Source organism: Pleurodeles waltl, chromosome 4_2 (assembly GCF_031143425.1).
Source record: "Pleurodeles waltl isolate 20211129_DDA chromosome 4_2, aPleWal1.hap1.20221129, whole genome shotgun sequence".
Classification (NCBI taxonomy): Eukaryota; Metazoa; Chordata; class Amphibia; order Caudata; family Salamandridae; genus Pleurodeles; species Pleurodeles waltl.
In genome coordinates, this window is record NC_090443.1 from 347,210,147 (window position 1) to 347,225,263 (window position 15,117).

The 15,117-nt window shown below is 45.1% G+C and overlaps 1 protein-coding gene across 4 annotated transcripts in view; it reads left to right on the forward strand.

Annotated features, from left to right (window-relative positions):
• ARHGAP29 (Rho GTPase activating protein 29) overlaps nucleotides 1-15,117 on the forward strand; it is a 279,984-nt gene that overhangs the window by 220,654 nt on the left and 44,213 nt on the right. For 2 of the 4 annotated variants that reach the window (XM_069231416.1, XM_069231418.1), the window contains exons 15-17: nucleotides 1,857-1,982; nucleotides 9,258-9,356; nucleotides 14,396-14,559. In XM_069231416.1, the coding sequence (XP_069087517.1) occupies nucleotides 1,857-1,982; nucleotides 9,258-9,356; nucleotides 14,396-14,559 (389 nt within the window). Of the gene's footprint in view, nucleotides 1-1,853; nucleotides 1,983-9,257; nucleotides 9,357-14,395; nucleotides 14,560-15,117 lie in introns of all 4 variants that reach the window. The other 2 variants (XM_069231415.1, XM_069231417.1) reach the window with 1 other exon arrangement.

The window sequence follows — 15,117 nt, forward strand, 5'->3', positions numbered from 1 at the left end:
AGTTCTTACCAAAAGTTATATCACCGTTCCACCTAAACCAAACAGTGGAACTCCCAGTCTTTTTTCCACAACCAGACTCAGTAGCCGAAAGAGCCTTACATACGTTAGACATCAAAAGAGCACTAATGTATTACATTGATAGAACAAAACAATTTCGCAAGACAAAACAATTGTTTGTAGCCTTCCAAAAACCTCATGCAGGAAATCCAATATCCAAACAAGGCATTGCCAGATGGATAGTGAAATGTATTCAGACCTGCTATATTAAAGCAAAAAGAGATCTGCCTATTACGCCAAAGGCACACTCCACTAGGAAGAAAGGCGCCACAATGGCCTTTCTAGGAAATATACCTATGACAGAAATCTGTAAGGCAGCCACATGGTCTACGCCTCATACATTCACAAAACATTACTGTGTAGATGTGTTAACAACACAACAAGCCACAGTAGGACAGGCTGTATTAGAACATTATTTCAGACAACCTCAACTCCTACAGGCTAAGCCACCGCTTTTGGGGAGATAACTGCTTAGTAGTCTATGCACAGCATGTGTATCTGCAGCTACACATGCCATCAAACGGAAAATGTCACCCAGTGTACATCTGTTCGTGGCATGAGACGCTGCAGATTCACATGTGCCCTCCCGCCTCCCCGGGAGCCTGTAGCCGTTATAAGTTGATGAAACCTGTATATTTGTAAATATATACTATTTTTATACACATTATGTATATACATACTCACTTCATTGCATGGACACTTTGACTATATACACAACTCCTACCTCACCCTCTGCGGGGAAAACAATCTAAGATGGAGTCGACGCCCATGCGCAATGGAGCCGAAAGGGAGGAGTCCCTCGGTCTCGTGACTCGAAGACTTCTTCGAAGAAAAACAACTTGTAACACTCAGAGCCCAACACTAGATGGCAGGATAATGCACAGCATGTGAATCTGCAGCGTCTCAGGCCACAAACAGATGTACACTGGGTAAGTGACATTTTCCATATTTTGATAGAGAAATAAATATATCCATCTATAGATGGATAGAAATGAGTGGAAGTCGCCACTGTGTAGTTACAGTTAGGACTACATTCTATAGGAAATGGTTTGCTAATTTTGGTGCTGTTTCATGAATCGTCACAGCACTTTCCAAAAATGTGCTTTTTTTTTTGTTGCTTTTTTTCGACCCTCAGCTCCATCCTGGAAATTTTTGGGGTGTTACATCGAGCAGGGGCTGAGAAAAGGGGGTGTGGGTCCCAAAATGTAATTTCCTCATACAGTTTCTATAGGGATTTTTGGAAAGGGCTACCGCCAAAACGGTTAAAGCTGATCTTGGTCCAGAAAATGGACTTTTTATGATTCAATGTAAGTATGTTCAGTAGTTTTTGAGAAATAAAGGTTCAAGAACTGTTTATATCTGGACGGTTGGGTTTGCAAGATGCCTGCGAGAGTCCTGCAGTAGTGCAAATTAAAAAAAATAAAGCCATCTGATTGGTCATGGTCCGCATGTCCTGAAAAAAAAAAAAGTTTAAGGCCCCCACATACATATATAAATGCACAACATAAAGCCGGGAGCCCTGGCTAATAAATTAGGTTCCCTTCCTTTACCTGGGCTTTGAGTGTGTTCTTGGGATTGGGGTTTGTACCTGGTCTCTTAATCCTTAAGCAGCTTTTGTTAGTTTGGCTGAATGTGATTGGTTGTGTAAAGTGAAGGAAGTTGAGTTCTGTGTTAATACATTGGTTTGACAAAGATCATTATTCTTCATGAATTTGGAAAATCTTCTCAGTGCCATGAATTTTGGAAGATTGTTGCAGAGAAGGATTTATAAATGTACCTTATTTTGATATTTTAAGCAGTAAGAGGACCACCCCCTTTCCGTTCCTGGTCAGTGGGTAACCAAATTAGTGGGATGTGCAGTGATTCTGAAAGTGCTGGGGGAAGCAGTGAATCACGCTCTATGGATTCTCCATCTGCCAGTCCAGGTACATACGTCAAATAATGCTTATATTGCAAGAGCTTTCTGTTTTGTAGAACTGATTGTTTGTTTGACTTCCTGTAATCCTAATGATATGCTGTCCACTTCAAGATATCTTTGTATTGTTTTTATTGACTCTCCGTTTACATTCTTTCAGCTGTGTCCTCTTCCCTTTTTGCTTCCTACTGACTTGTTCCTCTGACCGCTACACTGACCGAATTAGCTGTGAACTTTATGCTCCCTAAGGCATGGACATGTCCTGTGTGCACACCAGACTTTTTTTTTTTTTGCTGCAGGAGGTCTTGTGTAGCATGAAACATTTAACTATTCCCAGTAATAGAAGAGGCTACCCACACTCTTGTTTATTTAAAACCAAGTCTAGAAAGTTCTTTTTGCCCAGTCACAAGTTCATTGTCTTGAACCTGGTAGGTCCTTGAGTGTACCTTTTCTCTGTGTTTTGAGATCTAAGATTCTTTAGTTTATGCCAACAGGGCATTTTGCATGGATACAACTAGATTTATTGAAAGTCAGTTAATGGAATGTCTAGTTTGTTTCTTTTAATTGAGCTGAAGCCATCCAGCCTAAGGCAACCATCAACCTGTTAAATTCAAACAAAGGCTTCCCACCCCTACGGTAAGCAGAGGCTGCCTTGCTCAGAAGATGCTTTCCTATCTAGAATGTCTTAGGAGAGTGCTGTTTTTTCTAATTGTCTTCTAGTACTTCTGAGTTGATAATCTGGGTCTCTATGATGAGCATATAGTAGCAGTGCTATGGAATAATGAAATGTTGCTAGTGCAGAGGTGCTTTTTTCATCTAACATCTTTCATATTGCCTTTTGTCTAGATCAGTTAGTGGTGTTATGGTGCTAACTTTAAACCCTGACATTATATGAGGTTATTTGTACTACACAGTCCAATACGTATAACCTTTTCATCCTGGATATTCTGAATTGTCGCTTGAAACCCCTTGAAAACGCCCATCTTGCACAGCTGACATTTGATGAATAAAGTGGCTGGGTAAACTTCAAGCAAGCAGTGTGATGTCTAACATGCAGCTAATATTTAAGTAATTCAGTGTGCCCACCTTGTGTCAGTATCGGTCAATAAATGCCCTGCATCTAATAGAGACTTCTAGTTGCAGATGTCTCACTTTAGAACTTTCCCCAGGCGTCCGACCTGATGTGGAGATTTTTCTTTAAACAATACCCTTGCACGCCATCAGGTGGCATCGGTCGACTCCACCTGCATCGTTAAGTGTTGTGATTGCCGTAACAATGTCTTGTATAGGCCCACCCTGGCGTGCTGTCTTTTCTTTTCTTTCCGCACCAGCCTACATGCAGATGTAGAGAGACCTATCCTCAGTCGTTTGACTGACTTCGACCATTTTGTCGTGTTATTGAAACTTTTGGGTGTGTCTAGGATGTCACAGAAGACCGGGCTTAAGCCGGGTGACTCCTGTCACCGCATGATGTTGGTGACTGATCCGCACCTCGTATGTTTGTGGTGCCTGGAAAGCGACCATGACCCAAAGTCGTGCTCTGAGCGCTGGGCCATGAACCCAAAGGCTTTGAGGGAGCTGTCCTTAAAGCGCATGGCAGCCTGGCACTCAACTCCGCGTCGCTCCTAGTCTTGATCTAGAGGGAGGTCATGAGACTGCTTGCGGAGCCACCACCACTCTTCTTCGTCCCATTCGAAGTCCTTGGGACATGCGGGTCACAAGAAGAATAAGTAGAAGAAGAGCAAACATTATTCAACTTTGCCCTATTGCTCTCAGCCTCAGTCTTCAGAGCCTGTTTCGGGGCCAACTCCATGCCTCCCAGAGTTTCTGGGAGCCGGAGCGACCTCTGCCCAACTTAAGGAATTCTATGAGGCCTTGCGCCTCATATTTGTGACAACACCTTTGCAATGCCCAGTGGGCTTGGAGGGCCCCCCCTCCCCCCTCGAGATCCAGTGTCAAATCTATGCAGATGCCGGTCATGCCAACGCGACCTCCCACGGGGCCAGCAAAGACATCCAACGCTTCCAACGTCAGTCGGGCCCACGATTAACGTTGAGCCCATACTTATGCTGACTCCTGGCTGGAGGCAGACTGATGCCGCTCAACGGCAAGTAAATCTTTGATGGGGCCTGCATTCCCCAGGTTGGACCCCGGCCCTTATTGTTATAGGTACAGATACAGGGAAAGTGTGGAGGGGTTGCTGGAATCTTTAGAATTCCAGCTGGAAGACCCTGAAATGGACTGGGCACCGGAATTGGGCAAAGCTAGTGGTCTGGATACCTCTCCTGACTCTAGCAAGCTTTATCCCTCTACCGTTGCTACGGTGGAGAAAGCATTGTGTTCTATAGTGGTGAGAAGGGCGGCCGAGGTCCATGGTCTTGAGCTACCTTCTGTGGCAGTCAGGACTAATCTCCTTAGTTAGGGGCTTTAGCCTAAGGCTTCCACCTCTGAATCCCTCTAATATTTTAATGAGGCCCTCACTGATGTCTTTCTGAGTGCTTGGTCCAAACCCAGCACAGGGGCTCCTGTGAACAGGACGATCGCCCGCCGCCATTGCCTGCACCGAACAGCCTTAAATTTCTTACCCAACATCCTACGCCCGAGAGCCTTGTCATCCAGTTTTCTTCTTCGGGTGCATTCCCACCCGCACCCCGGATAGGGAATCAAAGAGACTGGATCAACTTTGGAAGAAAATGTTCTACTCCTCCAGTTTGGCATTGCAGCCTGTGAATACGGCATGCCTTTTGGGCTGCTATTCTCATACGCTCTGAGATACGGCCACGCAGGTACTGACGCAGGTTCCGGAGGAGACCCATGCTATACTCTTCCAAGCTGTTGCTGACCGGAAAGATGCAGCCAAGTTCACTATATGTTGTAGGCTGGACACTACAGACTCATTGAGCAGATTGGATGAGTCAACGGTGGCCTTACCGTGCAAACTTTTCGGGGGATGTCTCAACAGTCACTCATCGACATGCCCTTTGATGGTACCCGTCTCTTTGGAGACAAAGCAGACTCCTGGGCTATGGCTCGGTCCCTTGGCCTCGCAGCTGCTCCTTGCCCCTGTCCTCTTTTTGCCCCTTTCATGGCTACGGAAGGGGCGCCTAACTGCGTCCATTCCCATCCAGCCACGCATGCTGCAAGCCTCTGCAGCTTTCAACCCGCCTGAAGTCTGCAATGTAACCTTGGCAGCCAGGCGTCTCTCCACCAACATGGTATACACCTGTCTTTGGAACAAATTTGTGGCATGGTGTACCAACAAATCTGTTGATCCCCTTTCTGCACCTCTGTCTGAGGTTTTACTGTTCAACCTCTCTTGCCCAGCAGGGCTCTACTTTAGGCGCCCTTAAAGGCTACCTGTCTGCCTGCTCTGCCTTTCTTAGACTGCCAGATCAACCACTTTTGTTCAAATCTCCTATCATTGGGAGGTTTCTTAAGGGACTGATTAACATGTTCCCACCTAACCCGTTCATAATGCCGCAGTCGGATTTGACCTAGATACTTACATACTATGTGTGCTTCTTTTGAGCCACTACAATAATTGTCCCTTGCGGCTCTCACTTTAAAGACAGCCTTTTTTATTGCTATCAACTCTGCTTGCAGAGTTAGCGAGCTCCAAGTTCTTTCTTCAAAGCCACCATTTCTGTCTGTCCATCCTGACAAAGTGGTGCTTCGTTGGAGGGCCTCAAACCTCCCTTAAAGTGGTCACGACCTTTCATGTAGGTCAATCCATCACATTTCCTACTTTTTACGCACCCCACATCCTTTTGATGAAGAGGTGAGACTCCACCACCTGGATCCAAAAAGAGCACTGGCGTTCTACCTCCGTTGTATCAAAGACTTCCAGGTGGACAATCAACTTTTTATTGGTTATGTGGCTGTGAAGAAAGGGTGGGCGGTGCACAAGCGGACCATCTCTCAATGGGTTGTTTTCTGCATTACGATGTGCTATGTTTTGGCAAAAAAGCAACCCCCTCAGGGTTTGTGTGCTCATTCTGCCAGAGCAACTGCTGCAACCACTGCGTTGACATGCGGAGTTCCAGTCCTGGACATCTGCCAGGCATCAATGTGGGTGTCCTTGCAAATGTTCACAAAGCACTTCTGCCTGGACAGTCAGGTCCGTAGAGATGGCTACTTTGGCTGTTTGATCCTGCAGGTCTTTTTAGTCTGATCTTGGTTCGCAGCCCATCTCCGAGGATGGTATTGCTTGGGTATTCATTCTAAGGTAAGGAATCTGCAACTAGAAGTCTCTACCAGATGAACAAGTTACTTATGTAGGAAAGTGCCACTGTTGGCATGGTTACCCCTCCACTTTGCCTGATATTGAAGCCAACTTTGAAAGTGTGCGGGATCCTGCTAACCAGGCTCCAGCACCAGTGGTCTTCCCCAAAATCTGTACCTTTGTTTTTACAATCGGCACACCCATGGTACCTTGTTAAATCCCTTGTAAAAGGTACCCATGGTACCAAGGACCCTGTGGCCATGGAAGGTCCCCAAGGGCTGCAGCATGTATTATGCCCCCCTGGGGTACCCTTCACTAAGCACACGCACACTGCATTTGCAGCATTTGTGTGCTGGTGGGAAGAAAAAGGCAAAGTCTACATGGCACCCCTGTCAGGGTGCCATGCCCACAAACCACTGCCTGTGGCATAGGTAAGTCACCCCTCTAGCAGGCCTTACAGCCCTAAGGCAGGGTACACTATACCTCAGGTGAGGGCATAGCTACATGAGCAATATGCCCCTACAGTGTCTAAGTCAATTCTTAGACATTTTAAGTGCAGTGTAGCTATACGGAGTAGATGGTCTGGGAGTTTGTCATTACGAACTCCACAGCACCATAATGGCTTCACTGAATACTAGGAAGTTTGTTATCAAACTTCTCAGCACAATAAACCCACACTGATGACAGTGTGGGATTTATTGAAAAATGCACACAGAGCGCATTTTAGAGGTGCCCCCTATATGTTAGCCCAACTGCTATTGTAAAACTGATCGGTCTGTGCCAGCCTGTCACTTTCAGACAAGTTTCTGACCATATGGGGTGAGTGCCTTTGTGCACTCTGTGGTCAGAATCGAAGCCTGTCCTGGGTGGAGGTGCTTTCCTCCCCCCCACCTCATCTTAACCCTTGCTTCAGTTTAATTAAACCCTCCATCTTGGTTTGGAGGAGAGCGACCAATAAGGTTAGGATTGTGTCTCCCTCACCAAAGGGAGTGGACACAAGAAGGGTGTAGCAAGTCTCAGGGATAGTAGCCATTGGCTACTGCCCTCTGACCCATGTAATGCCCCTAAATCCAGGATTTAAGGGCTCCCCTGAACCCTAGTCTGCAGAGTCCTGGCGACCTGACAAGAAAGGACTGCAAAGCTGAACCCCCAACAGAGAAGAAGGAAGATGCAAACTGACTTAGCCCCAGCCCTACCGGGGTGTCTCCTGCTTCAAAAAACCTGCAACACATCCTGCGGGACCAGCGACCTCTGCCAAGCTCCAGAGGACTGCCCTGCACCCCTTGAGGACCAAGAACTCTGGAGGACAGCGGCCCTGTCCAAAAAGAAACTACACCAAAGGACTCCAGAGCCTCCCCGAATCAGAGTTCCTGACCAGTCTGAATCCGACAGCCACGGCCCGTGTCCAGGTGGCCACGCCAGTTAGAGAGGATCCCCCAGCAATTCCAAGCAAGTGCCCACACAGGGTTGACATCTCCTGCCCCTCACAACGACACCTGCAGTGTTAATCCAGAGCACCCCCTCCCCCCCCCCCCCCGCCCCCCCCCCCCCCCCCCCCCCCGACCGTGAAAGCTCTGGGTGAAGATATCCAACACCCAGAGGTACACACTGCACCCGCAGCCCCCAGGCCTTGGTGAACTCGACCACTGGTGTAGCAGTGTTCAGCATGCGGCCCTCTTAGTCCAGCCTGTGGTTTTCCCGAACCAACCCCCTGGACCCAGCCTGCAGCATAGCATCTAAGTGATCCCCAGGGTCCCCTCATAGATAAGCATTGGGAGCCCAATGCTCTTTTTGCATCCAGCACCCGGCCGCCGCTGTGCCACTGAGGGTGTGTGTTTGGTGCCTACCTGGAATTCTAATGATATAATTGCCAATATTTCAAAAACTGTACAATTTACCAATTTCAAACAAAGTACTGTTGATATATGTGCGAAATACAAATCTATTGAAGTAGTTACCTGCAACTTGAATCTTATGGTTCTAGAAATAAATTAAGAAAATGTTTGCTATATAAAAACCATTGGTGTGGAGTTAAGTCATTGAGTGTTTGTTTCTTCTGTTGTCTGTGAGTGTGTGTACAAAAAATGCTTTGCACTACCCTCTGATAACCTAACTGCTCGACCACACTAACACAAAAGAGCATTAGTATTATCTGCTTTAGCCTCTGTTAAGCCTCTGGGAACCCCCTGGACTCTGTGCACAATATCTCATTTTGATATAGTATATACAGAGCCAGCTTCCTACAACTCACCTTCGGTAATGAATTATCTGGTGGAGACCTATTCTAGTTGCAGGTTCCTTACCGACCTACCCATCATCCTCCCTGCTTGCGAACTGATTACTAGGGACAATGACTCCCTATTCAGAGCCCTAGTTTTGGCGCACAAATATCGGTGTTCTTCACAGCTCCTCATTACTGGCATGGAAAGTCATGAAAAGGAACTAACATCAGCAAGCTGGGGTGTGGTGCCTCTATATGACTGCAACGTCATCATTGCGATCACAATGCCAGTGACTCACAAGGAGTCGACCGACACCACCTGACAGTTCACAAGGATACTGCTTGATGAAAAATCTCCGTATCCAGTCCGACACCTGGGGGAAATTCTAAGGTAAGGAATCTGCAACTAGAATGTCACTACCAGATAATTGATTTTCAAATGTAAGTAACTTGTTCATCTGCAACATGGGTATGCTAGTTCTCCCATAGCTAGTTTCCATATTTGCCAGCATTGGTTTTAGATCCACATGTCACACAAAAATGACGTGTCAGGGCATTATTTATCTAACTCACTCAGTTTTTTGCAATTTAAATAAAAAACACCCCCTAACAAACATTTGTAGTGTAGTGCTAGTAGGTGGCAGGCTTGCTGTGTCTCACCATGCAAGACAGCAGACATATAAGAATGAATGTGTGTATTGAGGCTTGTGTTACAATTGCAAGCAGTTGTTGAACTTGCTTAACTGAATGCAAGGGTTTATGGCTTTTTATGAAGACATTTTAATACGTCTGTAAGAATTGGGTTAAAAAAAATTTAAAACTTTTTTACTCTTCTCATTTAGGAGATTTTAAGCGGCGACTACCACGAACCCCATCTACAGGCACTATGTCATCTGCAGATGATTTAGATGAAAGAGAGCCACCATCTCCTTCCGATAATGGTATACCTGAGGCTTCAAACATGTCTATTTAATTACACATCAGCATCTATATCTATACATAATCCTCTAAGGCAAGGTTATATTTGAAGCCATGTTTGTGTACTTTATTGCTGCCGTTTTGAGAGGCTGCAGACTGGATCCGGAAGTTTTCATTGCAGTACTCCTGCATGCCTCTAGGAGACATTGTGCAGCACCGCATTGGCTTTGTTCTGCCCCGGAAGTTATCGATCAGAGCCGCATGTAAGCACTATCCCTGTGCATCAACGCCAGTTTCTTTATTTTCGCTCCCATCGCCCAGGAGGTGAAGAAGGCGACATATGGGTTTATAGGCAAAGATTACCTTTTCATTCAAGATTTTCCATGTAGTAAATATGTGGTATTTATAAGAGTTCACTCTAGGATCAATTACAATATATATATATTATAGTCCGCTCCTGTGTTGCTTGTCTGCTTTCCATTCCTGAAAGCATCAAATAGACTAAAATAAGCGGTCAGTCGCTTACTTCAGCAGCTTAATTCAATAGGGAGCGTCCTTCCAGCTGTGATATCGTGTAATCTGTCTCTTTACCAATTCTTCATCAAATCCTGTAAATAGGGCATCTCTTGTGTGTATTGGTCACTGCGTTTACAATTCTGTGTTTCGCGTTAGATCACTCTGGCAGCATCCAACAGTCTTACATGACCGGGCGTTCTTGCATGTGTGTTTTGCCACATTCGCAAGCCTGATTAAATCACTCGGGCAGCACCTGGACCCATCCTGAGGATGCCGGTGTAGAAAGGAATGAAAGGCCAAAAACCTGTGTCTTCATGTGAGTAATGGGCAAAGGGAGCCTTATACATCCAACTCCAAACAAGCAAAGATGGTGGCCATCTTGAAATCGGCATGTACTCAATAAACCTGCCTTAAAGCGACTAACAAAAATGTATCTTGCCTGCTTTTGGCCAAATACTCTGCCCTGGAGAAAGCAGCTATAATAGACCCGTTCTTCGTATCTGCATTAGTTTGTTAAAAATCAGAACCGGAATGAAGAAATAGAGGACATGGAAGTGGCGGCCATCTTAAGTTGGGAAAGTAGATAAATGTAATAAGGCCAGTCTTCCTTTTAGTGTCTGAAAAATCCACCATATGGACAGAAAAAGAGACAAATATATATTACAAAACAGATATTTTATCAAAACAGGCTATTTCTGATCAAAGGGAGATCTTAGTATTCCACCACTCACATTGTGTTCTATTGCAAACTGCCCTTCATGTTGCTTATCTAATTAACATCCATGGACCAAGCTCTTCTTTAAAGACTTCAAGGAATAAAGTACAAAGCATACAATACAGAAAATATTCCTGCTGAAATGTAAAGCTTCTTACCTGTAGGTGTAGTTTTGCAGGTTGAAGAATTTACTGGATTCATAAGTGGCCCACCCACTTCTGCAAAAAAGATGGGGGGAGGAAGCATTAAAAAAAAAAAAAGAAATCTGAAAGTCGTGACCAAAGGTGAGAACTTCTGAAGGAAGCAGGACATCACAGGGGACAACTCCTACCAACAAACAAAATTCAAAAAGAGAAGGACTAAAAGTAGTGGAGAATTGCATAGCCAACCACTAAAAGACTGAATAATGCACAGCATGTGAATCCAGAAAGCTCTTCAAGCTGCAAAGCTACACCTACAGGTAGGAAACTTTTACATTCTGTCTGCCCTGGATCAAGGGGGGCTGTATGGGGACCTCTGACCTGCAAGACACCTATTTTCGAACACCCGTCCTACATTCCCACAGATATCAACCAGTGTTTTAAGTTGGGCCAAAGGCATTTTCAGCTTGCTCTGCTCTACTTCGGCCTCACCAGTACCTGCTGGGCGGTCACAAAAGTGTTTGTGGTTGTCGACTTTTATCTTTGGAGGTTAGGGGTACCCATTTCTCCTTACTTTAGTGGCTGGCTGGTAATGGCAGGCTTGCCACAGTAAGTTGATACCACATCCAGATGACAGGGTTCTTGATCAACAAGCTGAAGTAACATATGACTTCTTCAGAGCAGCTTCCTTTTCTAGTACCTGTGTTGACGCAATGCAGTTCACAGCCTTTCCTCCTTAACAGCGACTCTGGGACATTGACTTTTGCTGTGATCTCAACATTGCAACCTCAGTCCTGGACCTCAGTGAGAGAAGATCTGAGGCTTCTTAGCCTACTAGCCTCCTGCATTCTGCTTGTCTATGCAGGGTGATATATGCAGGTTGTGGAATGGAATCTGAGGTCTCAGTGAAAACAGCACCAGGAAACCCATTGGATGCCATCTTGATTTCTGAGGAGACTGCATGAGATCTGAAATGGTAGCTGCTCGACCACAGTTGCACTAGTGGCAGAACCCTCTCCCTTCCCCACCCAGAGCTGACTGTGGTGATGGATGCCTCACTGCAGGTTTAGACAAATCTGGGGGAAGACCATATTAGAGGACTCTGGTCTCCATAGGAATCCTGGCTCCAGGTCAACCTGTTGGTGTTGAGGACCATTCATTTGACGTGGGAGGCATTCCTCTTTTTATCCTGGGGAAACTGGTGTGGGTTCACACACAGAACACTACTGCCATGTACTCCTGCAAAAGCAGGCTGGAATGTGACCTGTGCCAAAAGGCTTTGCGCTGCCTCTGCTGGTGTTTGGAGAATCGGGCATCTCCTTGACATGAACCACTTGGCAGGATCTTTGAACATAAAGGCGGAGAAGCTCATCCGGCAGCACCTGGTGAATTTCCAAATTGTGACTACATCCTGAGATGAAACCGAGCATCTTCTGATAGTAGAGGGGACCCGGGCTGGATCTTTCAGCCACCATCAAATGTGCAGTGTCAAAACGTTTGTGCTTTGGAGTTTCTGCACAAACTCTTGCTAGGAAATGTGTTTTGGCTGGAGGGTAACACAGTACTCCTGTATGCCTTTCCACCTCTGCCTCTTCTGACCTGAGGTCTGGAGATCAGAAATGACAGGGCCTAAGCCATCCTAGTGGCTCTTGATTGGGCCGGGAAAGTGTACTCAGAACTTCTGGGCATGAACATCTATTCGCTGATCAGGCTGCTACCTCTGGAGAATCTTCTGCTGTAGCATCTGGACAACTTTCTGTGCCGAAACCTGCACCATCTACACCACCATGGTTGGAGAATGATGGACTGCACTTGACTTCCTTCAGCCTAACACTTGAGGTTATGGATGTCATCCTTGCTGCCAGGAGCCTGTCTACAAAGTTCATTTATGGCAGGCACTGGAACTAGTTTGTGGCCATGTGTACAGTCTGCAAGACCAGAGCCCTAACAAGCACTACAAGCCAAACCTTTGGATATTTTGTTAGTTTTCTTTTTTTTTTTCTTTGACCCCACAAGTTTTTGCAGTGGGCACTATAATATGTTGGTTTTGTTTGGCCTTTTTGCATTTGTTGGGCCAACTGCTTTCGTTGTCACCTGTTGTGATGTGGTTTATTAAAGGTTTGGCATACATGTTCCCTCTTGTCATTTTTGTGATGGCAAAGTGGAACTAGAACTTCGTCTTGTTGATCCTTCTTTGTACTCTTGGAGCGGATACACAGCTGCTCATTGCATCTTCCGACCTTATAAGACTGTCTTCTTCAGTGTGATCACTTCAACTCGTTCTGTGAGTGAACGCCAGGCTCTAGCAGTACATCTACCCTGCACCACCCTATTTTCCCAGACAAGCTGCTGCTGAGGACTCAGGTAGCCTTCATGCTGAAAATTGTGACTCCTTTCTTCGCTGGGCAGTCCCTCACTCTACAGCATTCTTTGCCCCACTTCAACCTTCATAAGAGGAGGCAAGGCTCCATTGGTTGGTCTCAAATAATTTTTTATCGTACCAAGGATTATTTGGTGGATGATCAGCTTTTTGTGGGATTCTCTGGAGCGAAGAAAGGAAAATCTGTGCAGAATTAAGATCTGCTGCGGACTGGCCAAAAGGCAGCCTCCTGTAGGTCTTAGGGCTTTTTCCATCAGGTTGAAGGTCTCTACTACTGAGTTGGGTATGTGGCGTGCCTGTCCTTGACATCTCTCAGGCTACAGTGTGGCAGTTGGTGCACACTCCTTTGACAATCAGGTCAGAAGGGCTTGGCATTTTGCCTGTTTTGTCGTGCAAGATTTTCTGGTCTGAGACCAATTCAGAAAACATATGGCTTCAGTATCTATTCTGAAGCTCAGGAATCTGCAGTAAGAAGTATCCATTAGAAAAACAAGTTGCTTATCTTCCATAATGCGCTTTCTGGTGGACACACTATCTACCCACAGATTTCTTACTGCCCTCAGATCTCCCCGTTCTGTGGATATCTAAATAGGTCCCAAATTAGAGGTCTGAAAAATTGTACTGATCTTTTTTTTTTGTGCTCTGTGTCCAAGGGCGCAGATAGTCAGACAGGAAACTGACATCGGCATTCAGAGGTGGCGCATATATGCTGCTCTTTTCCATCACTTTGGAGGCAGAACAAAGCCAACGTGCCGCCGCACTGCACTACCTAGTGGCACTTAGGAGCACTGCTGTAAAACAAAAATATGGATCTAGTCTGGCGCCTGGGTTGAATATTCTAAAGGTGAAGAATGTGTGGCTACAGTATAAACAGAAAGAGCATTACTGAAGGTAAGTGACTTGTTCTTAAGTGCCTTGTTATAGATCATTCTGGACAATGCATACCAATTAAGAATGTAAGCCTATTCATGCTTTACACTTTGTAGTGTTTGTAAGTATTGTATTGAATTTTTTTTTGTTTCTGCTACAATAACCAGTTCATGGGTATATGAGTGAAATTGTGTAATATGTTGCATTTTATCTAGGCCCCCTGATACTTCTAGTCGGTTTATTCCTCTCTCTCAATATCCCCATAACAAGAAATGGAATCAAATTATTATAAAGTGTATATCAATTTAATCTGTGTTTAATCCTCGCATTTCAGGATAAACAGCTGTAAATTAAATAAGGCTTGAACAAGTGCATCTAGTCTGTTTGCCCAGGACTTAATTCATGTTTAAATTTAGGAAAACTGTTATTTTTGTTTTCAAGGTTTAAATGATCTTGTCTCTGAAATGGCAAATTCTCCCGGACCATTTAGGAACACTGTTTTGTCTAAGGCTGCTCAAACTCACAAGCTTCGAAAGCTAAGAGCTCCATCCAAGTGTAGAGAATGTGACAGTTTGGTGGTGTTCCATGGAGCAGAGTGTGAAGAGGTATGAAGTCCTATACTTGTACTAATGATTCCTTCTTTTGTAATCACTTTCCCTTTTTTTCTGCTTTCTTTCATGCTGCCCAGCATCTCACACACTTGAGATCACTTGATAAATGATTAAGCTAAGACAGAAATTCTAGAAATATACAGCATGTTCTGAATAGTGTAGTACATTGATGTTCTTCCAGAGCTCCTCCCAGCCCCACCCTTCAGTGCCCATTCCACCCAATCCTCTCCCACTCATGTACAACCCAGCACCCATCTGAAATGACTTCAAAGCACTACAATTTGTAAAATTGTAAAAATTACAAAAAAATGTTTTTAATTCTGAAATACCACCCTTTTCACATACAGTAATTTGAAATTGTAGCTAAACACCAGTAACAGCAACTTTGCTGGATGGCTAGATAACTTCAAGACATCTTACAGTATCCGAAAACATCCTTTATCTATCTAAGCAAAGCTTTTTCTGAACAGGAAGATGCCAATCCAAAGAAAGGCTACAATAATCATCTGCAAAGATGGGCATTAAAGTATATTAGCTTTGGCTACTCAGTTT